The 27,561-nt window shown below is 43.2% G+C and overlaps 1 protein-coding gene across 1 annotated transcript; it reads right to left on the reverse strand.

The window, feature by feature from the left end:
- Positions 1-276: 276 nt before the first annotated feature.
- HAL (histidine ammonia-lyase) lies at positions 277-25,894 on the reverse strand. Its single transcript, XM_026013109.2, has 20 exons — positions 25,098-25,894; positions 24,394-24,454; positions 24,259-24,286; positions 23,888-23,962; positions 23,724-23,796; positions 23,559-23,625; positions 23,208-23,245; positions 22,467-22,592; positions 19,390-19,529; positions 17,666-17,713; positions 16,880-17,027; positions 16,056-16,151; positions 15,901-15,959; positions 14,855-14,935; positions 12,229-12,294; positions 11,987-12,152; positions 9,241-9,375; positions 5,164-5,272; positions 4,995-5,064; positions 277-2,383 (listed from the first exon to the last, which is right to left on the reverse strand). The coding sequence occupies exons 1-20, from the start codon at positions 25,453-25,455 to the stop codon at positions 2,243-2,245; spliced, it is 2,085 nt and encodes a 694-aa protein (XP_025868894.2). The 5' UTR covers positions 25,456-25,894; the 3' UTR covers positions 277-2,242.
- Between the last annotated feature and the right edge of the window lie 1,667 nt (positions 25,895-27,561).

Below are 27,561 nucleotides of genomic sequence, written 5' to 3' on the forward strand. Positions count from 1 at the left end.
AATGATAATAATCCAGTGACCAGATCCAGAATGAGACTCAAGTTTAAAGTAGTAATGAGGGGATCCCTGGGTGGCTCAGCAGTTTAACGCCTGCCTTTGGCCCGGGGCGTTATCCTGGACTCCCGGGATCGAGTCCCACATCAGGCTCCCTGCGTCCCTGCGTGGAGCCTGCTTCTCCCTCAGCCTGTGTCTCTGCCCACCCCCCTCTCTATCATGAATGGGTAAATAAAATCTTTAAAAAAAAAGAAATAAAGTAGTAATGAAAAGAGTCCTGAATTTTTCAGGTTATATGTATATTTTTATTTTATGTACATGGTAGATTGTTACAGTAATGGACCGCAGATCACATGCCAATGCCACTATTACTCTCCCAGATTGACTTGTGCTTGAGAGGGTGACTAGCTTTGGTCAATAGGACATTAGCAAGTGTGGCACTGTGGAAGTATAAAAGCCCTGATGCTTTGGGGCCTGTCCTCTGGCTGCCCTGAGACAGCAGGAGAAGAAGCCCAGGTGAGCCTGCTGGGAGGAAATCCTGATGCCACTAACCCTTGCTGCTACTCCACGAGAAAGAGAAAGAAAACTGAACCAACCACACTCTCTAAAGACACTTGGCGACGTGCTAACATTCATTGACTAAAGCTTTCAATTAACTTGATTAATTCCCTAAAGAGGTGCAATTAAACTGTTAGAAAAATCTAAGAATATAGTGACAGCGTAAGACAACCAAGACATAGTTTATTCTTTCTATGTTTGCCTTGAAATTCTCTTGGAGGCGTGTGATAAACCATTTCTAACATAGCTGTCCAGAGAACTCACTAATCTAGTGCCCTGGGAGACCTATGGGAATCCGGCACTCCCCAGCCTGGAGTGGAGAGCAGCCATCAGACCTCTGGGTTTACTGGCTCAGCTGGGGTTCCTAAGAACATTAGCCAACATCTGTGCATGTTTACATTCTAGCAAAGAACAGCACCAAGACCAGCCTTTTGGTAAACAGGCTCCTCGGCACATTTTCGATCGCTGAATTGCTGTCGGCAGCAGTTTTCATTTCTGTCTCCACCTTTTCCTGTGGACGAGGTGCCATCTAAAGAGTGAAAACCCTATTGTGAAATATGCTGTTGGACCCATTTTAGGCTGGAGCTGGGCAGGCAAGCTGGCAAGTGCGTCTGGTCTTTCTTTGGCCTACTGTAGTTTTAGAGTCATGGTTTCAGATTCCTGCGCTGGAGTGACTTGCATGCATTCACAAAAGGCGGTGCAAAGTCAGAGATCTTAGCCTTGGGAAACCAAGAGGTCATCTGACCCATCTTTCATCCAGATGATTATACTTAAGCCTTCCAAGAAGGTCCTTTGTCATTTTTTGAGGAAAAAAACAGATTGGGTAACACGTCCCAGGGCCCCATCGACCTTTGTCAATAGTTCATCCTTTTAATGATTACCGTTACAGAGAAGGGGTTGGTTAACTCTGAACATAAGATTTCTTATTTTGGGGACAGGAGGCTTCTTAACGCAGGGTTATCACAGGGATGTGAATAGACTACTAACGCATAGTAAGACAGTAGTAATAGTAACCTTCAACTCCAGCTTAAGCATCTGAGATTTTTTTTTTGAGATATTTATTTCATAAATATCAATAAGGGCCATTCCAACAGCAATCTCTATATTCATTGCTTACCTCCTTTACACAAAACCTCTTGTTGACCTATTGACTGGGGTATGATGCAATAAATAGAAGAAAGAGAAGCTTCAGGACAAATTATGACTTTAAAAGAAGTTATTTATCAAGGCCTATTAAGGAACATTTATCACATCACATCATGGTATAGTATAATTCTATCAGCCAAAGTCATCTGGTGGGGAGCTTAGCTTGTCAAACCAAAAGAAAAGAGAAAAAAAAAGAGATTCATAAAAGTCTAATGTTTTTGGAAAAGAATACTACCAATTTATTTCAAAATCTGAGTTCAAATAATGTGAAGTGGCCTGTGGCCTGTTGATATTGTTAAGGAAGAAAGGAAACTCTGATAATCTGAAAACAGCTTCTGTGTCTCAAACCAAGTCACCAAGAGCACAGTGCTGGAGTGAAGTGACTAAAATGCTGTCACCAGCCTAACCAAAGGAGGTTTTTAGAAGAACTGAATAATACAATGAATTGATCTGCCCAGGAAAGTCCTCAGGTCCTTTCTTCAGCATAATGTGCTTTACTATTAAACCAGGTACCCTCTGATTTGCTAATCCATGACAAAGCCCTCTAAAGATCCCCAGACTCTGGGATTTTGGTGGATTTCTTATGTAGAAATTCCAGTGAAAAGGCTGTTGGAGAAACAGGTCTGGATTCTGGAATATGTTCCATTCTGTATTTTTCGATATATGGTGCAGCTACCTCCCAAACCTGAGAAGGATAAAATAGAGTCAAAATGTTGACGCCACTGTCCTCACATGCCATTAAACATCAGCTTCATCTGATCAAAACATCTATAGCTGACTAGGCACGTAGCAGCTGTTTACTTGCTTTTATTATAAGCCATTTGACACATGATCTGTATCAATTAGCTTCTGGCTGCATTAACAGCTTTTAAAATGCAAAGTCCAGAAGCTTTCTAAAGTCACCTTTATGGTGTTCAGCTGCTGAAAGCAGTTCTTCTGAAGTAAAATAAACAAACAAAACTGACAATTCAGTGTGGACAGAGTTAAGGAAAGCTGCCCCAAGGTATGACCATGTGTTTTCTAAGACAAGCTTTGAATAGGGCAGTGGATTTCCTCATTTGCTGGCTCTCCATGCCACATGTGCTCTATTCCTTCCACTCTGGCTACGCAAAGTCTGACCTGTGGGCCGGCAGCATAGGCATCCCCTGGAATCAGACCCCCAGGAGGTTCACGGGCACGTTACAGTTTGAGGAGCGATGCTTCATACCCTTGTCTCCTACGTACCTCCATCCACCAACCTGCTCTCTTTCAAGCATCACGTCTTCTCAAGTTAAGGTCCTGTTTTTGATTTACAGTTGCTTTTTAGCAGCTTGCTGCTAACAATCAAGGAGCGTTTCCTATTCTTTTGTATTACCTTAGAAAATGTATTCTTTCAAAGGCTAGCTTCCTCGGAAGCTACCTGCACCCCCATATTCATGCAGCATTAGTTATGAAGAACATGGAGGCGACCTAAGCGTCCACCGATAGATGTATAACAGCAGACCTCTGGCCTTTGGGAATGCAGAACCAGAGATTTCCCAGGCCACAGAGGCCAGCAAGTCTGTTTGAAGCCGCCTTGGCTTTCTGACAAGCCCAGCAATCTTCAGCAAAGTGTTTTTTGTTTTTAAGATCATGAACAAATGACTTTCCTTTGCACATCTGTAGATCTTGCCCTCTTTTGCAGAAAAAAAACAGAACGTTCTTATGCCATCTCTGGGTACCAAGAAGCCAGACCTCCACCCCCCCACCCTGTGGGCACCCACCAAAATACTAGAACTTCTTGCACAACCTACAAGCACCAGGATAACTCTGTAGGTGACATCAAGTCTTCATGTAATCAAGAAATGTCACTGACCACTGTCCTCCTTTAACTGATTAAACCCCTTTAAATATTGCTGGGCCAGGCAGAAACCTGGAAGTGGGCTTTTGTTGTTGTTGTTATTTTAAAGATTTTATTTATTTCTCCATGGGAGACAGAGAGAGAGGCAGAGACACAGGCAGAGGGAGACGCAGGCTCCATGCAGGGAGCCCGATGTGGAACTCAATCCCAGGACCCCAGGATCACACCCTGGGCCAAAGGCAGATGCTCAACCTCTGAGCCAGCCGGTGTCCCCTTTTATTTTTGGAAGTGGGCTTTTGGATAAGACTCTGCCTTTACCCAGGTAGCTGGCCACCTGAATAATGCTCATATTATTTTCCAATCAAAGCTCATCTCTTGAATATTGGCCTTTCAAGGGATGGGCAGCTGATTTTGAGTGATATGGGCAGAGGGGGTCAAAAGGTACAAACCTCTAGTTATAAAATAAATCTTATGGATAGACTATGCAACATGGTGACTATAGTTAATAATATTGTATTATATATTTGAAAGTTACTAAGAGCAGATCTTAAAAGTTCTCACCATAAGAAGAAAGAAATTATAACTATGTATGGTGACAGATGTTAACTAGTTATTGTGGTGATAATTTTGCAAAATATACAAATATCAAATTATTATTTTATACTCCTATAACAAATATAATGTTATATGCCAGGTATATTTCAATTAATAAAAAGGCTAGCCTCTTATACACCTCTCAATGAGAATCAAAGTTGGCAGCAAGCAAGGGGCTTCCCCTCAAAGGGTGTATGTAGGGCATACTTAGGGATGACAGGTGTGAAGATCAAAGGGAAAAATAATTCCCCAAGAGCAGAGCAATGGTTCTAGGGGAAATCAAGAAGTCCTAGAGAATGTGATACCAACAAATTATGACAAAAGTCTCAAAAAATATATTTAAAAAATCAGTCAGCCTAGGAGGCATCTGTTCCTGTCAGATAAATCTATAGTCAATGAAGCCAGAGGAAATAAGTGGTATCTCACCTAGAGAGATGGGACAGGACACACCCCAGCACCAGACAGACCAACAGACCTTTGGAGTAAAAACCTGGGACTTTGTTAGTCATTGGACCAGTTGGAGGTGGTGGGGACAGCATCACGGAAAGAGAATATACTTTTGAACAAAAGAGAATCTTCTTGGTGGAGGGGATGCGTGAAACTTTCATCTCATTTTCTCCCCGTGAATACCCATCCCAAACTCCATTTAAAATCATTTCAGTTTCTCATTGCTAGATAGTCATTTTTTGGGTGTAATATGGGACACTTAAGAGTTCATCAAATAGCTTTTTAGTTGCTGTGGAAGTTGCTTAAGTTCCTTTTCTGTTCATGTCCAAGGAATAGACAGGAGACAAGAGAATAAGAATATTTCTTCAGTCCCCACTCCCACTCTGCTTTCCCATAATGACCCCAAACTAGGAAGTAAGCTAAGTGGCCAACTTGCCTTCTGTTCTATGAGCAGCCTGTGTGCTGCCTCAATGTCTGGAGCCATGAAGCGATCTTTTATCCAGGGCCTACAGAGAAAGCACATCAAACCATCAGCCAAACATTAACTGCTGCCAGGGTTCACAGTTCTGCAATGATGTCACATCCAGGGACCTATTTGACTTTACCTTACAACAGAGCGCACGAGGTCATAGACCTTCTCTAGAGGAGTGGTTGTTCTCAGGGGGCGTAGAAACTCTATTCCTTGGCAGGCTGCAAGAAGCTCAATGGCCAGCACTGGAACAAGAAAGGTGGAGGGTATAGCTGTTTAAAACTGCCTTTGTGCTTGGGGGATATAACTCACATGGAAGTTGAAAGCCATCTCTAGCCAATGAAGAGATGGTCGGTCCTCTGTCCACTGGTAGAATAAAGCCAACTTGGTATTTGGTTACCATCTTAAATTTGCTTTTCTACTCCCTTGGCTGTATCTTTAATGTTAAGAAGGGGAATGCTATCCAGGTAAATATATTAGTCCTCTCCTTACTTTATCTGAGCAAGATGGATGACATGTGGGTCCTATTTCTACCTTTGTGTAAATGTCAATTGGTTTTTAGTCTTGCTGTTCCTTTGGCCTGAAATTCCTGGCACATACACCTTCATAGGATTGAAGGAGCCAGTGAATGAGCAAATGAATCTTTTGTTGCGGTAGATCTTGTTCGTTTCAAGCCTTCAAACTCAAAGTTCTCCCAAGCCCACTAAAACTGAAATTGTAGAAATTGGTATCTTGCCAACTTTAGGTTTCTTGATAAAATACAGGGTTTTTTTCCTAGTTAAGAAGTCTTATTAAGTGTATGATACCTTGGGATCAACTTTGAATACCGGAACCTAAATTTCTCTACCTTTGGATTCCATTATTTGCCAAGAAAATACTTTAGAAGCTTCAAGTTGATCAAACCATTTAGGGGTCAACTGAAATGGAGTATTAAAAACATTTGACTTCTTAAAATTTATGAAGCACACTACAAACTCTGGTGAGTAGACAGGTCACAGTGGGAGCAGATGAAGTAGTAGAATCCATTTTGGACCTGGAAGAAACTTCACATTTTCTAGTCCAATCCCCTCACTTATATATAAGGAATTGGAAACTTCAAGAAGTTTAGCTGGGGTGGACAGGGAAGACATCTGAGATAAAATCTGCACAGCTACCAAGATGGAGGGAGGAAGTGAACCATGTGAAGTCCTGGGAGAGCAGTGTTGCAGGTGGAGGGGCCAGTGAGGACACAGATACTGAGGTAGGGATGCATCCTTGGCAGGTACATGAATAACACTGTGGTTCCAGGGTAAAGAACGGAATGGAGAGAGAGGTGTCAGTGAGAACCAGAGGCCAGATCACGTGTGATTGCTGTAGGCTACAGGAAGTGGGCTGGATTTTGTTTTGAGCACTAGGAAGTAACTGGCAAATTTTCAGCAGGAACATGGTGTAGTCAAAATGACATTTTTTTTTTTTTTAATTCAGAGGCAGGCACACAGGCAGAGGGAGAAGCAGGCTCTATGCAGGGAGCCCGATGTGGGACTCGATCCCTGGTCTCCAGGATCACACCCCAGGCTGCAGGTGGTGCTAAACCGCTGTACCACCAGGGCTGCCCCCAAAATGACATTTTAAGGACCATGCACTGGTTGTTGTATGTGGTGCCTGTAGAAGAACAGTAATGAAAACAAAGGAGACCAATCAAAAGGTGGTGACAGAGCCATGATCTCGTGTCTTTTGATGGTAAGTTTGATTTGCTGATGAACTAGATAGAAGATCTGAGAACTGACAAGGGTGACTCTTTAGGCTTTTGGCCAGAGCAATATGCTCAATGTGGACATTAGGATCACACCATGGTAGGCAGGTAATAACAAGTGTTGGTGAGGATGCGGACAAATCAGCTCTCAAACACTGCTGGTAAGAAAGTGACATGGCACAGCCACTTTGGAAAATAGTGTGGCAGTTCCTCAACAAGATGATCATAAGCTACCATATGACCCAGCAATTCCACTCTCGAGAAATGAAAACATATGTCTGCACAAAAACTTGTACACAAATGTCCACAGCAGCAGTATTTATATTAGCCAAAAAGTGGACAAAACCCAAATATCCCTCACCTGATGAATGGGTAAACAAAATGTGGTATATCCATACAATGGAATATTATCCAGCCAGAGAAAGGAATGAAGTGCTGACACATGCTACAGTGTGGAAGAAACTTGAACACATTGTGCTGACTGAGCCATTACAAAAGCCCATGTGTTGTATGCCATGTATGTGAAGTGTCCAGAACAGGCAAATCCAGAGAGAGAGAAAGTATATCAATGGGTGCTTAAGCCTGGGGGCCAGGTGAGAATGCGAGAGTGATAGGTAAAGGATACAAGGGTTCTTTTTGGGATGAAAGTGTTCTAAAATTGATTTGTGGTAGTGATTGCACAACTCTGTGAATATACTAATAACAACTGAAGTGTACAATGCAAATGGGTTGTTGTAGGGTATGTAAATTATATCTCAATAAAAAGAGCACTTAACTCTCCCACATTTGTCTTAAAATACTGTAGTCCTTGCTTATCTGCTGTTTTGCTTTCTGCTGTTTCAGTGGCCCGAAGTCAACCACATTCTGGAAGCAGGTAATCCTTCTGATGATTTGTCAGATTCCTCCTCCTGTCGAATCATCAGGAGGTCAATAGTAGCCTAATGCTACTTCACAACACCTGCGCTATTCCCCTCACTTCATCTCGCCCTGTAGGCATTTTGTCATCGCACATCATCACAAGAGGGTGAGTAAAGCACAATAAGGTATTTTGAGAGAGTTCACATTCACATAACTTTTATTTCAATATATTGTTATAATTGTTCTATTTGATTAGTTATTCTTGCTAATCTCTTACTGTGCCTGATTTATAAATTAAACTATTATAGGTATGTACGTATAGGAAAAAACATGGTATACATAGGGCTTGGTACTACCCATGGTGTTAGTCATCCACCAGGGGTCTTGGAACATTCCCCCTCCTCCATGGATAAGAGGGGAATTATTGTAGTGATACTCTTTTGTCATCCCACAGCTTCCAATACAGTTGGGAAAATTTAGGAGCTTAGATAACAATGCCTAAAGGAAGGCAATTCCTCTTAAAAAAAAATAACAAAACAAGCAGTAATTAAGGAGGCAGGGAGAGGTTGGTCTAACACGGCTCCACCCTAGAAACTATCTACCGAAAGGTATGGATTTGAATCTTGTTAAGCCTCCCGCAGCATACAGGAAACACAGGGAACAAAGATAACATGCAGATTAAAAGTTAAAAGTAACACCACAAGGAGGCTAACAGGTAAATCCAGAATGTCAGTCTCTAATAGAAGACTGATATGTTTTTTTAACTAGTCAATGGCATGAAGAAAAAAAAGGAGAGGGGGCTGTTCTGGATGAAAAGAAGCTTAAAATCTTGACCACCAAATTTAAAATGTGGGCCTTGAATCTAGATTTGAACAAGGCCACTATGAAGGCACTAAAATAATTGGGAAATTTTGAAAATGTACTCAACAGTGATACTGAGACTTGATTTTTTGTTGGATATGATAATGGAATCATGGTGGATAAAAAAGCATTCATATTTAAGGGATAAAATATGCAGGAAGAAAATAATGTGATGGGATTCGCTTGAAAATACTTTGAGGGGCAGCCCGGGTGGTTCAGCGGTTTAGCACCACTTTCAGCCCAGGGTGTGATCCTGGAGACCTAGGATGGAGTCCCATGTCAGGCTCCCTGCATGGGGCCTGCTTCTCTCTCTCTGCCTCTCTCTGTGTCTCTCATGAATAAATAAATAAAATCTTAAAAAAAAAAAAAACATACTTTGAGAAAAGGAAAAAAATGAAGCAAATGTGCTGTTGAGTCAGAGTTAGGTATAAAGGGGGGTTGTGGTACTAATCTCTCCACCTATGAATATGTTTTCAATTGTTTAAAAAATTAAGCCAACCGTCACACTTATTTGACAGCAGGTGTGGTTCTTAAATTTCAGTGAGCCTCAGAGTCACCTGGAAGACTTGTTAAACCCATATTGTTCTGTTCTCTTCCCTTGAGTTTCTGATTTAGTTAGCAGGTCGGGGGCCGGGCCTAAGAATCTGCCCTCCTAACAAGTTCCCAGGTGATGCTGATGCTGCTGGTAGGGATCCTACCTTGAGGATCACACATGTTGTAGTTTATCAGTGAGGCCTGCCATCCCAGACTGGCTGGGTTTACCTTGTTCCACATGCTCGATGACCCGAAGGGCCTTCCTTGCTGCCCATCCTCCCATGGAGACATGGTCCTCTGTGGCAGCGCTGGTGGAGAGAGAGTCCACAGACGAGGGATGACACAGAGCCTTGTTCTCAGAAACTGCAAGAGGCCAATGCAAGTTGAATATGCTAGTATGCTCATTTTCATATTAGAAATAGGAAAAATTGCCATGTTGGCTGCTCAATGTGCTCAACATTGTGGAGTATCCCCTCTAGAAGCTCTTGGTTGTTATCGAAGCACTGGATAGTCTAAAATTATTTTGGGAAGAGGAAGCAGGTTGGGTTTGTATCGAAATGAAAAGGAAGGACTAGTGAGTGTGCTAAGACCAGATAGAAACCTTATTACAAACCCTATTACAAAGTCCAGTGGAAAACACTGGAAGCATTTAGCATGCCAGGGAGGCTAGGTAAAAAAGACATGGTGGGCTTTTCCAAGTACTCAAGAACAACTGGACTGGTTGTATCAGCAGAGGAGGCATTAGAATTCAGGGTGGTATCTAAGGATGGAGACTGGACCCACAGATCTTGAGCAAGGAGATTTTATGGCTCAGACTGCCCAGTGATGACACAAGTGCTTGTACTGGGTTTGAGCAAAGACTCCATGACTGCCAGACGTATCTTGGGGAGGAGGGGGAAATTCTAGAGATGGCCTAGATTGGTGTTTCCAACTTTATTGTGCCTAGAGTCACTCCCATCTTGTCAAAATGCAAATGTCGAGTTTCGAGTGGGGCCTGAGATTCTGCTGTTCTAACAAACTATCAACTGATGGCCAGATTCTTGGCTTGAGGACAACACATTAAGTAAGGAGGACGATTACAGGGCTCCTCCTCCTGCCCCAGAAACCAGGGGAGAGTTTTCTCCCCTACATTTTTGCCCCTGAAGGTGGCTGGGTGAGACTTCAGTTGCCCTCTGTACTATAAAGGATCCCGAGATAATCTAGCGATGTAGACCAGGTCAGCTCATCCTGGTCTGCCCAGGCCTTTCCAGGTTTCAAGTGCTGCAAGTCCCAGGTCCCAGGACCCTAAGCCTGCTTATATGGATAAGTGGTCTGTGGTGAGGCTCGCTGTGAAAGAGAAGTTACTTGGCCCTGGGAAAGAAAACTATTCATTTCCTACTAATGAAACCAAGGTGCACAACTTCAATAGGCAGTTTAGGGAAGGAAAACACATTCAAACGAGGCTTTCCAAAGTCCCTGCTGTTTTCTAGATCTAGATCTGTTAATGTGAGAAGTCACTGCCCTCGAAAGGAGTATTTTAATAAGGAGGTAAGTGAGCAATTAGAATATACTGGATTAGAGGACACAATGAATTCCTTTTGGTTGTGTTGAGTTTCCATGTGAGGCTTTGGTGAGGAAGGGGTTAGGAGTAATATTAATAGCAACTAATATTTACTTTGTGCTTACACAACATGGCCAGGCACAGTTCTAAGGCTTTATATGCATTGATTGATCTAATCCTCAAATCAGCCCCCTTAGGTAAATTTATTACCCCCCATTTTGCAGAGGAGTAAACTGAGAGTGATAGGAAACTTGCTCCATATCACACCTCTGATAAATGGCAGAGTTGGAATTTGGACCTAGAGTCTATGCTCTTAACCACATGCTCTCTTGCCTCTTGGGTAGGTTTGCCCGAAAAAATACAGAATGTTTAGTTAACTCTGAATTTCAGAGAAAAACAAATGATTTTTTGTACTTATGTCCTGAATAATTCAAATTTAAATGGGCACCCTGCATTTCTATTTGTTAAATTTGGCAATCATGTTTTAGGATTAAGTACTGATTAAAATGAGATCCACATTATTTGAAGTAAGAGCACAGATTTGAGAACAAAAATGCCTGGGTTTGAATTCAGTTCTACTTACTAGTTGTCCAGGGTAAGTCACCTAAGGTCTCAGATCTTCAGGTTTTCCTCTGTACAATGTACACGCCTCTTGGCATTGTTGTGACCATTAAGTGAGCAAATATAAATGAAGCCCTTGGCATGTTCTTTGTACTGAACCCTGTTCTAATGTGTTACTTACAGTTTTGAGTCAGAAATCAGCTATACTGAAGCTCAGTTTTCCTGGAGGGCATCTTCTTATGAGCATTTTTGCATATTACTTTTTTAAAAGAATTTATTTATTTGAGAGAAAGAGAGAGAGAGAAAACACAAGCTGAGGGGGAGCCAGCGAGAGAGGGAGAACCAGACTCCCCACTGAGCAGGGAGCCCGATGTGGGGCTTGAACTCCAGGATCATGACCTGAGCCACCCAGCCACCCTGCGTTTTTGCATATTGTAATCACATCTTTATGTTTTCAGTGTTTGGTATATCTAATAGAATGTACCCAGAGTTTAATCATTCAGGTCAGTTCAAGTTTTGCCATTAATTATAGATATCTTTGTCTTTTTTCCTTCTGAAATCTTCAAATTGGGATTTGGGAAAAAGCTACAAAGGTGAAGTTCCTATGTGATGTCAAATTGCTTTCTACAGAGAAATTGTGGAAACCTCATTATTCACAAAGTCATTAGGGTATTATTGTGTTTTCGTATAGCTTTGTTTACATTTTATTTAGTTTTTTTTCTAAAAAATGTTAAAGAGACTTCCTTCTGCATTTCTACCAAGACAAGTGGGATGCGAAAGAGGTGGGGACAAAGATGGAATTCAAGGACAAAATTTGACACTTTCAGATGAAATGGACAGACTTGGGTTCTGGGCAAGGGGCAGTATTCTTACCGAGTGCTGCGGCTGTGCAATGTGCAATCATGAATCCAGAGTTCAGGCCACCTTCAGCCACCAGGAAGGCAGGCAGCTCACTGAGGGAGGGATTACAGAGCCTTTCTATTCTTCTTTCACTAATCGCAGCAAGTTCATGGATTCCAATGGCCAAATAGTCTAGGGCCTAGAAAGAGCATCTCAGTTCAGTTGGTTTAAATTGGATTATGCTTTCAGGGTCAGGAGCAATTCTAAAAGCTTACTTTGGCTGGGTATTCACCATGGAAGTTTCCTCCAGAAATAGTCTCTCCTCTGCTGGCAAAAACCATCTTGCAAAACAGGTTAAGGCTAATTTTTAACACTGGTAGCTCTTGTACAAATATGGGTGGAGAGAAGGAGAGTCCTTCTACAAGCAGTTGTTGACATGAACAGATGCAAAAGCAAAAACAACAAAACAAATACCCCAAACCTTAAAGATGAATGATGTACACCTAATTGGGGGCCAAAGAAACATGGAACAGGAAACTTTTCTTTCTGAAATTAGAGATTCTCAAACACCATAACTATAGTTATTTGATGATTAGCACTTTCCCTCAAAAAGTATATATCTAAAATTAAGAACAGAGATCAGGACACTAGTTCTATTTCTTCAGTGGACTATGTGAGCTTGCACTCTGTAGAAGAATTTGCTGAATGGAAGACTTTGCTGAGGAGCAACCACCAAATTGTCAGGAACAATCAATTCTTGAAAGACTTTCAAACTCTCTACTCAGTGATCCTGCAGCAACATTCATAGCAAATGGTGGCCAATAGGCTGTTGCAAACCCATCTAAGTAGGAGCAACTTAGACTCACCACATATTAATGCCCTCAAAGATCATTCCATTCTATCACGCACTTCACTTAAGCCAATAGGCACCCAGACAATGCAATAACAACCCTTCCAAAGAGCTGACTTACATCTACTGGACTAAAGAATATTTATTTAAAAAAAAAAAAGAATATTTATTTCTATCAACTAGGAACTCACTCTGTGTGAGAAAGATTCTGACTTCCAAAGAGCTGGAGATGCATGTATTACATTAACTTAGTCAAGTTGGGAGTTACCTTTTCTGTGCATAAAACTGTGAGCCTGTTAGGCCCAGTGCTGGCTCTTCTCCACCAACCCACCGGTCACAGGCCCTAGTCTTCTCTCCATTCTTTGAACCCTTATAGCAAGTAATCTCTGCACCTACTTAGGACTTAAACATGTTTGATTGTTCTCCAGTTCCAAATTTGTTTGTTGGTTATCAGATTATAGCAATTAGAATTTAGCATCCATAGCATTCAGCAACTGTGTTAATAGGTGCTCTGTATCTACAATTGAAAAATTAAGAATAATATTCTTTCAACTAATACCAGTATTGCAAGAAAATTCCCAAATATTACCTTATGGAAATTCATCAATAATTAAGAATCTTTAATTGAGAAAGGAAAGTACTTTCGGCTGAAATTTTTGCTGCAGCAAGTGGTGGGAGAAGAATTTAGTAAGGAAATATCCCTCTCTCATATCCAGTAATTTAGTGGTAATTCTTTGTTTTTATTCTTTAAAATACCCTCTCAAGTCTAAATTATAGAAGTGTAGAATGGATACCTCTCCTCTACAAGAACTGATAGACTTACATAGTCTTCATGAAAGCGCTACTCTGTTTTGGGGGGTTGAGTGGTGTTGAGGTAAGTGAGTTGAGAATCATTTAGTGTGGGTCTGACTTCACTGTAGAACAATCTGACATTGAGGACATAAAACACACATCCTGAAGTAATCTTGTCAGAGAAACCACACTGGAAACATCCTGTGATAAATCTTACACAGGAAGATTTGCTGTGAAACCTGTCTGCTTACCTAAGCTGTGAAAGGCTTTCAAGGTTGTTAACTCAGCACTTTCTCCAGTGTTAAGAACGGAGGCAGGGGTATCTGGTTGGCTCAGTGGTTGAGCATCTGCCTTCGGCTCAGGTGGTGATCCTGAGGTCCTAGGATCAAGTCCTGCATCAGGCTCCCCACAGGAAGCCCGCTTCTCCCTCTGCCTATGTCTCTGCCTCTGTGTGTGTCTCATGCATAAATACATTTTAAAAAAAGAACTGAGGCAGATGTGGGATAGAAAAAATATATTCCTAAGGGCCTGGGTGGTCTTCAAAGGCAATATCAAGTATCTCTGTGAAGACTTTGCCAGTGTGACCCTGGACTGACCACATCAACATCTAGGAACTATACCATCAAAGAACATTCCAAAGCAAAAATAATTTGGCTCTACAATACCTACACCATGAAGAAAAGAAGGGTTCCATCTTTGAGAAATGGAAGGATTCTTACTATTCTTCATAAAATTTGGAAACCCTGATTGGAGTAAAGTCCGCACCAAAAATAAAAACCTGAGATGAGGAAAGCCATAACTCTTGGGGCAAAACTTTGGTAAATGTCAACAGTTACCTTCCGTTTAAGGTATCCCCGGAGCCAGGAAGGCTTGCATAAATGCCAAGCTACCCAGGGTCCCCACAATCACATTTGTGACATAGGTCTTCATCCTCTATCAGCAATCTCAGCCCCGGCTCTTGGGGCAAATGTTTTCATGAACTGTCTCAGCCAATGCTGGGAAGACACCCTTTAGCCTTTAATGGGTCCATATGGAAAGCACCGTGTGTTAGACTCTGAAGTGAAGTCGGGTTCACAGTCTGCCTCTGTCACTTACCAGCTCAGATCTAGAGAGAGTCACTTAACCTCTGAACCTCAGGTATTTAGTCTATGAAACAGAGTGACAGAATGAAGATGCTATACAAAACAATCACTTTAGCAGATCTAAAGATTACCAGCTGGAATTCTATAATTCTGGCTTAGGAAGCAGTAAAAAGATACAGGATTATCTGTTGCACTATTAAGTTCTGTGGTAATGATGTTCTTCACAAATGCTATCGTGTCATTCACCACACCATGGACCTAAAATATAAGATCAAATGAGTGAATACATTGAAAACACTAATAATGGTGTCTGTCATGTAGAGTCTGATATTCATATTAGAATAGCAAGGATGTTTTAAACTGGTATTTATTTGTGCTGTACGGCTAATTTAGCAATATTTTGCCATAGACATTTTCAATCAACTGGCTAGAATGGAACTTGCTGAGTAAAAGGAAATGAGGGTATTTACTCCAGGGAGGACTCTCGATTACACTCTAGACTAGCAATGGGCACAAGATGAAATATTGTGTCATTCTTGAGAAGTATATTAATCTCTCATCTGATTAATTGCCATATACAAATGAGCTGTAACTTTTTTTTGTGCTTCCTTTTTCTTTTAATTGGAGTTCAATTTGCCAACATATAGCATAACACCTAGTGCTCATCCCATCAAGTGGAGCTGTAACATTTGTAATGCTGAATGCCTCATGCCAACTCAGGTCCTTTGCATTTTTTTAAATCTAAAGTTAAGCCTCACAGGTTTACTTGTGATGGTTTGTATCTGCTTATTAAATGCAGATAAGGTACAACCACGATATGCACTTGAATTATGATTCGCTTTTCCTGCGAACCTTGATGGCATGCTGGTTCTTGTTGTACCTAAAAGAGAGAACCAGTTAAGTCCCACTAACTGGTTAGGATGATGTTATTACTAAGCATTTTTAAAAGTGAGGGCACTAAACCAACCTAGCAAGTTGTCTCTTGTGCTTCTGTATGAGAGAAGCGAGCAAAGCAAATCCAAAGGAAACAAACAGCTTATCACGTAGAATAAAAAGTCTGCAATAACTGGACAAATAGAAGTAGGATATGCATCATTTTTAAAAGAGGCAGTAAGGAAATTTGGATTATAATTGACCATTACATTATTTATTCACACGTTCCTCTTTTTCTGTTCCCCCCTCCCCGAGTTGGAAAAAAGCAAAGATTTTTTTTGTTTGTTTACCTGTGGACAGCAGCGCAAGGTATATGCATCCTGAACACGATCACAGAACCTGTGACTTTCTGTGGAAGGTTATGGCAAGGGACAGATTATCAATTTTTTTTTTTCCCCACAAAACACAAAACTGAATCAGCTCACTTGCAGAAACATGCCCAGACCTGCAATTTCAGATGGGTGGTGGTCTGAGTCCAAGAGGGATCGAAACCGAAAAGCAACTTCAATTTGCCCACGATGAGGGCGAACAGCATGGATGTCTAGGTTTGACAGAAAGACAAAAAAGTCGGAGCAATTCTTACATTAGTACAGACTACCATCGATGGTTCAGAACCAGAGGTTCTTACCACCACTCCCAATTAGAAACTTCACCCCAAAAGCAAGATTTCCCTTACCAACTGTATATCTTCCACTTTAAATAGCCAAGTGCAAACTATATGTTGGGCCCACTGAGAATTCAACTTGAGAACCTGGGTCTACCCTAAAAAGATTTAGGCTAAAATGGAAGGGAGCTCTGTAGCGGCCAATTTTTGATCATTTTATATTATCTTTAGACAGTTTTTCTGTCCTACTACATAAAATGGTAGACAGTCTTTCAAATTCACTACTTTACAGGTAAGTTGCAACTTCTATTGTTGTCCTCTTCCAATTTTCTAAGAGGGACCAACTTTAGTCCTGCTCTACTTCTAAAACCCTGTGAACAGGTTCCTAAGACAGCACCCAGTCTGATGGGGGTCAGACCTGGGTGATCCGGAATCCTGGGCAAACTCTAGAGTCAGCATCTGGCTGTAAAATGTGGTCATTGCAAGGATCAAGTGTGGCACAACTTGGAGGAAGATGTGGCAATACTGGACCTGCTCTAGGCACTTGGGTTTTTTCTTCTTCCCCTACCGTCCACTCCCACCATTCTCATGTCTAAAGACCTAGACCCACCCGCCCAACCTGCTCCAGTTGACGAATAGCAACCCAGTGGAAGAACTGTGCTGACCAGTGTCGAAGGCCTTGGTAGTACCCTTGAGCACCTCCAGAGTCAGGGCGGCCACGATGTCTGCCTGGCGTGCAATAGCACTGGCTCTCTCCACGGCTTCACAGCCCAGGGACGTAATCATCTGTGTCCCGTTGATGAGCGCCAGGCCCTTTGAAAAGGAAGAGGGAAGTCCTTTGCTAGATTTATTGTAACCCATGTTCAAGTTGATTTCATATCTTTTGTTTCCATAAGAGGAGAGTTGACCAGTCGGCTGAGTGGTGTTTATTTATGTTTTCTAAAGTGCAGGGCAGTAATGCTTATGTAAGGAGGAGGATTAAGTTCCATCTTATGCAAAATTGCTGTATAAACCTGGCAAATGGAATACCTGTTAAGTATTCCCATTCTCAAGGCAGCCAGGAACTGCCAGTGCAGACTGCGCATGAAATTTTTATCGCTCCTAATTATGCTGCTTTTCTTTAACTGCTCATCAGTGTTGACGAGATATCATAAAAATTCTGGTCCAAAACTCTTGGTTGAGAGCACTCTGAGGAATCTTGACTTCTAGCATCTGTGTGGGATCCTTAGAGATCCTGATTTGAAGTTTAAGTTCTTAGGTCAGAGAACCCCTAAGCATCTATGGAATAAAGAATCTTTTAAATGCTTGAGGAGGAGTGCTTTCTTCAGTGACAAACTTTTTAACAAACATGAAAGCCACATTTAAGAAACCCAAGAGACTGATCTTAAGACGGAAAATAATATACAAATAAAGCCTTATTAAAATGAGTAAATTTTCCTTGATCTGTTTACCTCTTTTGGTTTCAAAACAACTGGTTTCAATCCATGAGCTTCCAGGACCTGAAGAATGGTTAAAAAGATAAAAAAATGGATATCAATGAAATACTGATCTATTTCCAATTTCATAAGGAATCAGTAAAATATCCTTCAGCCTAAAGATCTGTTTTATAAAAACTTAGACCTACGTGAATTGATTCTGTTCATCAACTCTGGTCTATGCTCTAGTTCTGTTCTTTAGTCTAAAAGTAGACTTACATTTCACATAATTTTTGTACTTAAATCAGGGGCTCTAGCATTTACAGAAGTAACCCTGGATGTTGGTTCCTAGGTCCTTTGTATTCAACGTCTACCTTAGTGACTCACTTTTTCTCCTGCTGCTTTCTGAGCACATATGGGCACTTCATACTGTACTGAGGCTGGGTTCCTGACTGTCCACAATTCTCTGCCTCCAGAGCTTGACCTAAAAAGTCCTCCACCCTCATCCTACTTAGCTAAACACTGGCAGAATAATCTTCCCCTGAAATAAAAGAAGTGGAACAGTCATTACATTAAGGTCCCTTTAGGGAAAAAGGAAGACAGAGTCAGCACCATTCACCATGTCCATTTCACAAGCTTATTAGCATACTCGTTACACACCACTCTGTCCTGGGTGTTGGACCAGGGCTGGCCTAGGAAAATTGAGACAGACTAGCTCAGGGGCAATTACAGATTTAAGGATATGGTAAGTGTTCTAGGAAGTAGGGAGTGTGTGGGGTTTGCAGGCAAATGAGCAGATAAGATGCTGGAAGAGCACAAAGGAGGGGCCAGGGAGGAGAACCTGAAGGACAGTGAGGGAAGTTTCCCAGAGGACTTCTGAGCAGGGGGAGCAGGAGTGAGTGGGGAAGAGAAGAATGAGCCTGGGGTGGTCCCTCTGTCCCAGACACAGCACATTCCAGCTGTAAGGAAGCTCCAGCTCCTGTAACGTAGAACCTAGGAGGAGGCATTAGACCAAGACTCTCACAAATCACTCTTAGCTTAGACTTTATTCTAAGGACAATGGCAAGCATTACAGGCTTCAGCCAGGCACACTCAAATTTGCTGTGGGAAGGTGGCTGAGCAAACACCCTGCACCAAGAAATAAAGATCAAGTTCTAGAGAAGAAAAGTGATCTGGAACCTATATCCGCCTAAGGATTATCTGTTCCCTTAACTTCTCCTCCTTGGTCCTCTGCCCCTTCACTGAGGGATCTCAGCAATTGATCTGAGCTAACACTTCAAATAATTCTTTGGGCTGCTCCAATGGAATCTGAAGATGGATGAACAAGCCCTTCTGATTAGCCATTGGGGTAGGAGCTGGGAGGCAGAAGGAACCTGCTTTCCAGAGGCCATACAGTCAGTGCTATGATCCATAGCTCTGTCCTGTGAGACCAGAGACTAAATAAACCCACAACAGTGTGAGGTCTCCTAGATAAGCCCTGGAATAGTTTTAGCTGAAGAATAAATTGCTGGGGTTAACACTGGCCACTATACCTTTTCTCCAAGGTGACCACCGAGTTCCAGAAGCCTGAGGGTAATGTATGGAAGCTAAGAGCCTTACCTAGGTTGACTTGTAAGCTCCAGTTTTCATCTACAAAACAGGGATAATGGTGGCTCCATCCCCAGGCTGCCGTAAGGATTCAGTGCTATAAAGCATGCCAGTGCAGCTGGCGTCCGGCCTGGGGAAACTACTGCGGATGCAAGTTGTCATTAAAGTCTTACGTATTTAGCGTCAGCCCAGCCACTCTTTGGAGACCACATCTTCCCTTCTCCAATTAGCCCAAGAGCAAGATGAGAGAGTGGAGCAAGGTCTCCACTTGCACCAACGGTTCCTTTCTCTGGAACGTAGGGCAGGCAGGAGGCTGGGAGAGAAGGAGGCACCAATTACTTCCGGCTATCCTCATTCGGCCAGGGAGGCCAACCCCCCCCCCCCCCCCCCCCCCCCCCCCCGTAGGAGCTAGGATCACTTTATGGCACAAATACCTGGGGAAAGACAATTCCTCAAGCCTAACTAATGCTTAAGGGACCTGGCTGAGCCACTATAAAAAAAAAAAAAAAAAAGGCAGAGGGGAATAAGAAGGGATAAGCAGGAAGGAGCACCTTCCCCGTAGCAAAAAATTGGTTCTTCTAAGCCACTTTAAGTTTAGACCGTAAAGACCTGTGCTCTGAAAACTATAAAACACGGATGAAACAAATTGAAGCCAACACAAACAAATGGTACACTTTGTGCTCGTGGAGTGGAAGAATTAATTTTATTAAAATGCCCATACTACTCAAAGCACTCTGCAGGTTCAGTGCAATTCTTATCAAAATATCAATGGCATTTCCCACAGAACTAAAACAAATAATCCTAAAATGAGTATGGAACCACAAAAACAAAACAAAAAACCCAAATAGCCAAAGCAACCTTGAGAAAGAAGAACAAAGCTGGAGATATCACAATCTCAGATTTCAAGATACACTACAAAGCTGTAGTAATCAAAACAGTATGGTGCTGGCATAGAAACAGATATATAGATCAATGGAACAGAACAGAGAGCCCAGAAATAATGGCCTATGCCTAAATGGTTGATAAATCTATGTCAGAGAACATAAGAATATACAATGGAGAAAACAGTCTTGTCAATAAAAGGTGCTGGGAAACCTAGACCACTTTCTCACACCATACATAAAAATTACCTCAAAATGGACTAAGGACACAAATGTAAGACCCAAAACCATAAAGCTCCTAGAAGAAAACATAAGCAGTAATCACTAATCTTGGCCTTAGCAACATTTTTGTAGACATGGCTCCTCAGGCAATGGAAGGAAAAGCAAAAATAAACTATTGGGACTATACCCAAATAAAATATTTTATACAACAAAGGAAGTCATCAACAAAAGGAAAAGACAACCTACTGAATGGGAGATGTTTGCAAATGATATGTGTGATAAGGGGTCAGAATCCAAAATATATAAAGAACTTAAAGAACTCAACACCAAATAATCCAATTAAAAAATGGGCAGAGGACCTGAATAGACATTTTTTTCAAAGAAGACATACAGAAGGCCAACAGACATATAAAAAGATGCTCAGCATTACTAATCATCAGGGAAATGCAAATCAAAACCACAATTGGCTATTGCCTCACAACTGGCAAAATGGCTAAAATAAAACAACTCAAGAAACAACAAGTGTTGATGAGGAAGTGGAGAAAGGGGAATGTTGTGCACTGTTGGTGGGAATGCCAGTCGGTACAGCCACTGTGAGAAACAGTATGAAATCTCAAAAGATTAAAAATAGAAACACCATATGCTCCAGTAATTCCACTACTGGGTAGTTACATGTAAAGAAAATGAAAACACTAATTTGAAAAAAAGATACATGTCACCCCTATATTTACTGTAGCATTATTTATAAAAGCCCAGATATGAAAGCAGCCCAAGGGTCCAATGATAGATGAATGGATAAGAAAGAGGTGAAAGAGGTGAACTATTGCTCAGCTATAACAAGTAATGAGATCTTGCCATTTGTGACAACATGGATGGAACCAGTGGATACTATGCTAAATAAAATAAGTCAGAAATAAATACCAGGTGATTTCATTCGTATGTGGAATCTAAAACAAAAAACAACAGAATTAGATTCATAAATATGGAGAATAAAATTATGGTTGACAGAGGTGGGGGCATAGGCAAAATGGGTGAAGAGGAGTGGAAGACAAAGGCTTTCTAGTTATGGAATGAGTAAGTTATGGGGATGAAAGGTACAGCATAGGAAATATATATTTTTTTAAGTTTAGACTTTATCCTAAGGACAATGGAAAGCATTCAGATTTTAGCCGGGACATACTCAGATTTGCTGTGTGGAGGTGGTTGGGGAAACCCTGTACATAGAGAAATAATCCAGACCAGGCTGCATGGAAAGGTGATCTGAAACTCACATCCCCAAAGGATTATCTACTCCTTTAACTTTTTCCTCCTCCTTGGTCCTCTACCCTTTGCACTTACTATTCATGTTCTAATCAGACCAAGAAATTTTTAGAAATTGTAACAACATCTTAAAGATCAGGAACTAGCTGTTGTTCATTACAGCTTTGATCCTAGGAACAAGTTATAAATGATCTAAATATGAATTAAAAGACTTCCATATGGGCAAAGAGTGTGTGTAGCCATTAGAAGCTATTGAAGAAAAAAAAAAGCTATTGGAGAATGTTTGGAAACATATACATATTTACATTAAAAAAGTAATATAAAGAACCTTTGTACACTGCTGGTGGGAATGCAGGTTGGTGCAGCCACTCTGGAAAACATTATGGAAGGTCCTCAAAAAGTTGAAAATAGAGCTACCCTACGACCCAGCAATTGCACTACTGGGTATTTACCCCAAAGATACAAACGTAGTGATCCACTACTGAACTACTGAAATGGTGTTTGGGATGGACATTGAAGAATTGTTGTGTTTCTCAGACGATTGGCTGCAGCTTCTATAACCACATCTGGGCATCACTGAATTAAAGGTTCTCTCTAGCTTTGAGCTTAGGGATAGACTTAAGGAGTGTGTTCCAGACTTCTATAAAGATGCCAAATACTCAGCAAAGGGTGATGAAGAATGAGTTGAAGGTACATAGGAGTAAGCGTCTCTGCCCCCACCCTCACCCCCTTAGCCATCCTCCTTCTCACCAAGCCCATTTCCATTCATCTCCCATCATTTTATGTCATCTTATCTCTGCTAGTTCCTCACTATGCCTTCAACCAAATCTACTTGTGGTACATGCCCAGCCTCAATGGAGGGTCAGCCTGGAGATCCATGGCATTACCATTAAATACTTCGATAACTCGCTTGAGGGTCTCCAGGGAAATGCCACTGTATCCTTTGGCCAAGACATTGATCCTTAAAGCCAAGAGCATCCGACATCTTTCAGGGATTAGTGGTTTCCCGACACCTGAGAAACAGAATTGATATTCTTCTCCTAGAAAAATCAAAACCTTTCCCACCTCCAACTCTCAAATCTTTCTCCACTTCAGTCCAGTCTCCTACCACCTTTCTCCTCTTGACTCAGATAGTTGGACCACTCTCCTTCCTGACTGTCCTGCTTCTGAAAGTCCCATCTTCTAGAGAAATGTGAAAACCCAGTTTTGCCTTTTCAGTTCTCTTTCCTCGAATGCTTCAGTGAGCCCCACCTAACCCGACACCCTTAGAATACCATCCAGACTAGATTCTTGACAGACCTTCCCACCTCACCTCATCCTGATCAACTCATTCCCTGAGTTCCAGCCTTAACTTTGTTCCCTGAATGCACCACTCTGTTGGCATGGCAGTACACGTGCTCCTGCCCCAACCCCATCCCTCCAACTTGGACCATTCCTTTTCTAATTCAGCTGAAAGGTGGTCTTGCATGGTGCCTTGTGCTTCCCTTCCTCCCCTGAAGCAGAATTGGCACTAGTTTTTAGAGTGCACCAGCTATTCACAGCTGTTACAGGATGCCTCACGCCGTGCTGCACTTTATTCATCAGATCAAACAAAATCTATAAGTCACTTAATGTTTGAAATGACTTACCTGAAGAATGTGAACGTACTAAATTGACCTGGAGCTCTCTGGAAGAGAAAGGGAAGACCTCTCTTAGATACCTCGCAGAGAATGTGTCCCCTCAGCTAGGGAAATGAAGGGAAGAATAGGTGACTTTTTGGAGAGACAGACTAAAGGCAGTGGGATGCATGCAATGGAAGAAAGAAGCAAGCCTGTGTTTTCAATGCCAGCTTGTATGCAAGTGAACAGGAACCTCATCCTCCTCATCTGGAAATTGGGGCAAATGTTAATTACTTCTCTTGTTGAAAGTAATCTCAAAGATGGGGACACTCGGAGGCATGTGAATGTGTGTTTGCTGAGGAGGGTGGGGGTCAGACTTACTCTAGCTTATTGACAGGAATTACAGTTCTGGCAAATTTCCCAAAACCTGTAGTTATACCATAAACAACTAGAACAAAAATAAAAACAGAAATTGTACCATTAGAGGCAGACCATTTTTTAAAAAAATTCAATAACAAGAATTGTATGACAAAGAGAAAAGGATACCAGTTTTTTCTTTCACGATGCTCTCTATGACTTCCCTGGATTTTTGCACCTTCTTTTCAGCAGTTGGGGTGAGCTAGGAAAACGTTGGTCAAAGCAGAGCACATTGAAAACTTCATATGCAGTGAAAAAGGCCAGAGGATATCCTTCCCCGCCCTCCCCTGTACCTTTATTTTGTAGTGTCCTTTCCCCAGGTTGACCAGATCCTCTGTGGTCAGACTGTCCCCATCTAAGGCAATGTACTGCACAAAAGAAGGGGACCTCTGTGAGCTTGGGCAGCCGGGCTGCTTGGCCAAGACAGTGGGGAAGAGATTTTCCCCCTGCTCTGAAACATTCGTGTATTGGTGGGAAAGGCCGCTTGCTCAAGAGGTCGCTAAGTAAAGAAAGCTGGAAGTGAGCAGAATGCCTCCTCCTACTCCACAGAGCGGGATAAAGCCCCGTCCTGATGCCGTTTGCGCATAAATTTGGCTGGCCCTACCCCTCCTGAGACCAGGGGGACTTAATTTTCTTTACCAAAAGAGTGTGGCTTGCAGCTTACCTTTTCAGGCTCCCGGTACTTGCTGTACCTGACGCCTGGTAAAGGAAAACCCGGGGGAGTGTGAGACAGCCCCAGGCCGCCCGCTCCCCGCGGAGGAGCCCCCAGGGCAGCCCCCCAGCTCGCAGGAAAGGATACAGGTACACTCCTTCTGGTTGCGATGGGATGAAGTCGGGGGACATGGCATCGCCTTCTATGACTGAAACAAGCATACAAGAGAGGCTCCCTTAGGGATGGCGGGGAGAACCGCACTTGGCATTGCTGGTAAACCCAGAAAGGGCCCTTCCACTCCTCTCACGTGTGGAGAAATAGCTGCTTTAAAAGGACTTCAGGTGGGGGGGGGGCCCTTAGCATCTTTGCTGAGGAGGAGAGCAAAAGGCACAGACGCAGGTGTCTGGGGTGGGCCGGGTTTTAAACAGAAGTTCAAGAGCTAACCCCCACCCCCACCCCCACCCCCAGCTCCAGCCCCGGCTTTATTTTGTTTTAATCGGAACCCCTTAGGCCTCTGTGCCCCTGGCTTCCAGGCGCTTCTGAAGGGCAGAAGGGTCTTCAAAATGATTGTCTCCCTGCCAAGGGATCCAGACAGGCCGTCTTGGGTTCGAAGGTAGCCTTTGCTGCCTACCAGAGGCGCGGCTCTAGGCAGGTCAGCCCATTCCTGGACTGTCGCCTTGTTGGAAAGGGGGGCCCGGGGGGGGGGGCAGGGGGTGTCCTCCCCTCCCCCAGGCGCGTGCGGGCCTCTGGGCTGCGGCAGGTGCAGGTGCGAGCCCGCAGACAGCCGCACCTGCCGGGGCCGAGCGAGGGCCGGGGAGCGTCCTGTCCTGTCCCGGGGCGCGGCCACTCACCCACTTCCACGAACTCGTTGTCCTCCAGGGCCGCGTGGAGCGGGTCCTCGCTGTCCAGCAGGCCCAGGCCCTTGCACCGGCGCACGAGGAAGCGCACGTCGTCCGCCGAGGCGAAGCCGCCGTTGTCCGGCTTGTTCTTGATGTACCTCCGGATGGCCTCGCGGCCCAGCCAGCCCACGGTGAGCGCCGCGTCCCCGCAGGGCACCGCCAGCCACTCGCCGCGCACGTGCGCCGTGTACCTGGGCATCGCTGCTCCCGCGCGGGCGGCGCGGGCTTTATCTGGGAGTGACGCCGAGGTGGGGTCGCCGGGAGGAGCGGGAGGGACTTTCAGGCACGCCCCTCTCCTGCCTTTACTCATCCGCACATTGGACAAATATTTACTGAGGGCCGCGCAGTGGCCCTTTGGGTTTCCGCAGCCGAGCTGGGGCAGGAGAGGGGGATGCGCGGGCAGGTGGGCGGCAGGTGAGCCGGGCAGCCCCCGCTCTCGCAGGAGGGCCTGGCTTCTCCGGCCGGTGGCGGGTCCCAGTGCCTGTGGGCACTTGCTGGCGGGTGGGGGGCTCTCATCGGGGTCCCTGAGTTCTCCCTCCCCTGGCTTCTGTGTTCTCCTCCATTGATGGCAGCTTACAAACACCGTGTTCCTGTTTTTATCTGGAATTACTCAACTGTAAAAGGCACCTTCTGGCCTACTGTGACACCAGGGAGTGTGGCAATCTTCATTTTTGTGTTTATTCCACAAACATGTGTTGAGCAACTGCCGCCTGCCACCCCTACGGTTTTCTAAAGCTGTCTGTCCACAAAGGGAGGCTGCGAAAGTCAGGGATGGTTCTCACTAGGAAAGGTCACCGATGAATGAGCTACTGCCGCCTGGAGGTCAACAGCTCAGCCGGCTGGGGTGGGACTCCAGCTCCACTCTATTAGCTCTGAGCAAGTAAGTTATTAATTAGCCTCTGTTTCCCTTTCAAAGGGGAAGGGGGGCAAACCGCCTCACTGCTGTATTGGCAGTATCTTCTTGGCATCAGATCCTGGCTCTGCCATTTACTATGTGACCTCTGGGTGAGTAATTTGACTTTTTGGGGGTCTCATTGTTTTCATCTCTAAGCTGGAGATAATGCTAGTGCCTATTTCAAAGGGCCTTAGGGAGGATAAAGTGAGTTCATATGTCTAAAGCCCTTAGTGCAGCACACGGTGCATTGGAAATGTTCTGGAAGTGTTTGTGATTACATCATTTGCACTTGAATGCTCTGTATACCTATTTTGCCTTCTAAATGCTCTTTCATAAAAAAAAAAAAAAGTTCTTTCATCTTGAGACATGGCTATCTCTAATCCAGTTAAGCATCTTTAATACAGTTAACCGCTCCCTGCACCCAATTCGTTACCAGTAGGTTAAAGTACCCTGAAAAGCGTGAAAAAGGAATCAAAGAAATGTTGGCACTGTTTTAACTAAGCAGCATTTTAGTAGTAAGCCAGTTTCTGGACATGTGGTTAATTGCAATGGGAAGATCTTGACATGTGTTTCCACTAAAACTCACTTGTTTTGGGAATAGAGACACAGCTGTTCACAGAAAACACCAACACTCAGAATCTCTCTTTTCCTGACAGCTTCCTAGGAAGTGTACAAAAAAGAGCTACCCCTCCTTGAGACTTACTGAACTTATACCTCAGTCATCCATATTCTGACCACACCCTGGAATTTGTCTCCACCTGAATTTTGTTTTAATTATTATTATAGATTTTATTTAAATTCAATTTGCCAACATATAGTGTAACACCCAGTGCTCATCCCATCAAGTGCCCTCCTTAGTGCCTGTCACCCAGTTACCCCATCCCCCTGCCCTACCCTCCTCCCCTTCTGCAGCCCTATGTTTGTTTCCCAGAGTTAGGAGTCTCTCATGGTTTGTCTCCCTCTCTAATGTTTCCCCTCAGTTCCCCTCCTCTCCCTTATTATCCCTTTCACTATTTCTCATATTTCACATATGAGTGAAACCATATGATTGTCCTTCTCTGATTGACTTATTTCACTCAGCATCATACCCTCTAGTTCCATCCACATTGAAGCAAATGGTAGATATTTGTCCTTTCTAGTGGTTGAGTAATATTCCACTGTATGTATAGATCACATCTTCTTTATCCATTAATCTGTTGAAGGGCATCGTGGCTCCTTCCACAGTTTGGCTATTGTGGACATTGCTGCTATGAACACTGGGGTGCAGGTGTTCCGGTGTTTCACTATCTTTGGGGTAAATCCCCAGTAGTGCAATTGCCAGGTTGTAAGGTTTATTTTTAACTTCCTGAGGAACCTCCATGCCATTTTCCAGAGTGGCTGCACCAGCTTGCATTCCCACCAACAGTGCATGAAGGTTTCTTTGCATCCTCACCAACATTTATTTCCTGTCTTGTTAATTTTAGCCATTCTCACTGGTGTGAGATGCTTTCTCATTGGCTACCACCTGAATTTGATGCACAT

The sequence above is a fragment of the Vulpes vulpes genome, chromosome 10, assembly GCF_048418805.1.
Source record: "Vulpes vulpes isolate BD-2025 chromosome 10, VulVul3, whole genome shotgun sequence".
Classification (NCBI taxonomy): domain Eukaryota; kingdom Metazoa; phylum Chordata; class Mammalia; order Carnivora; family Canidae; genus Vulpes; species Vulpes vulpes.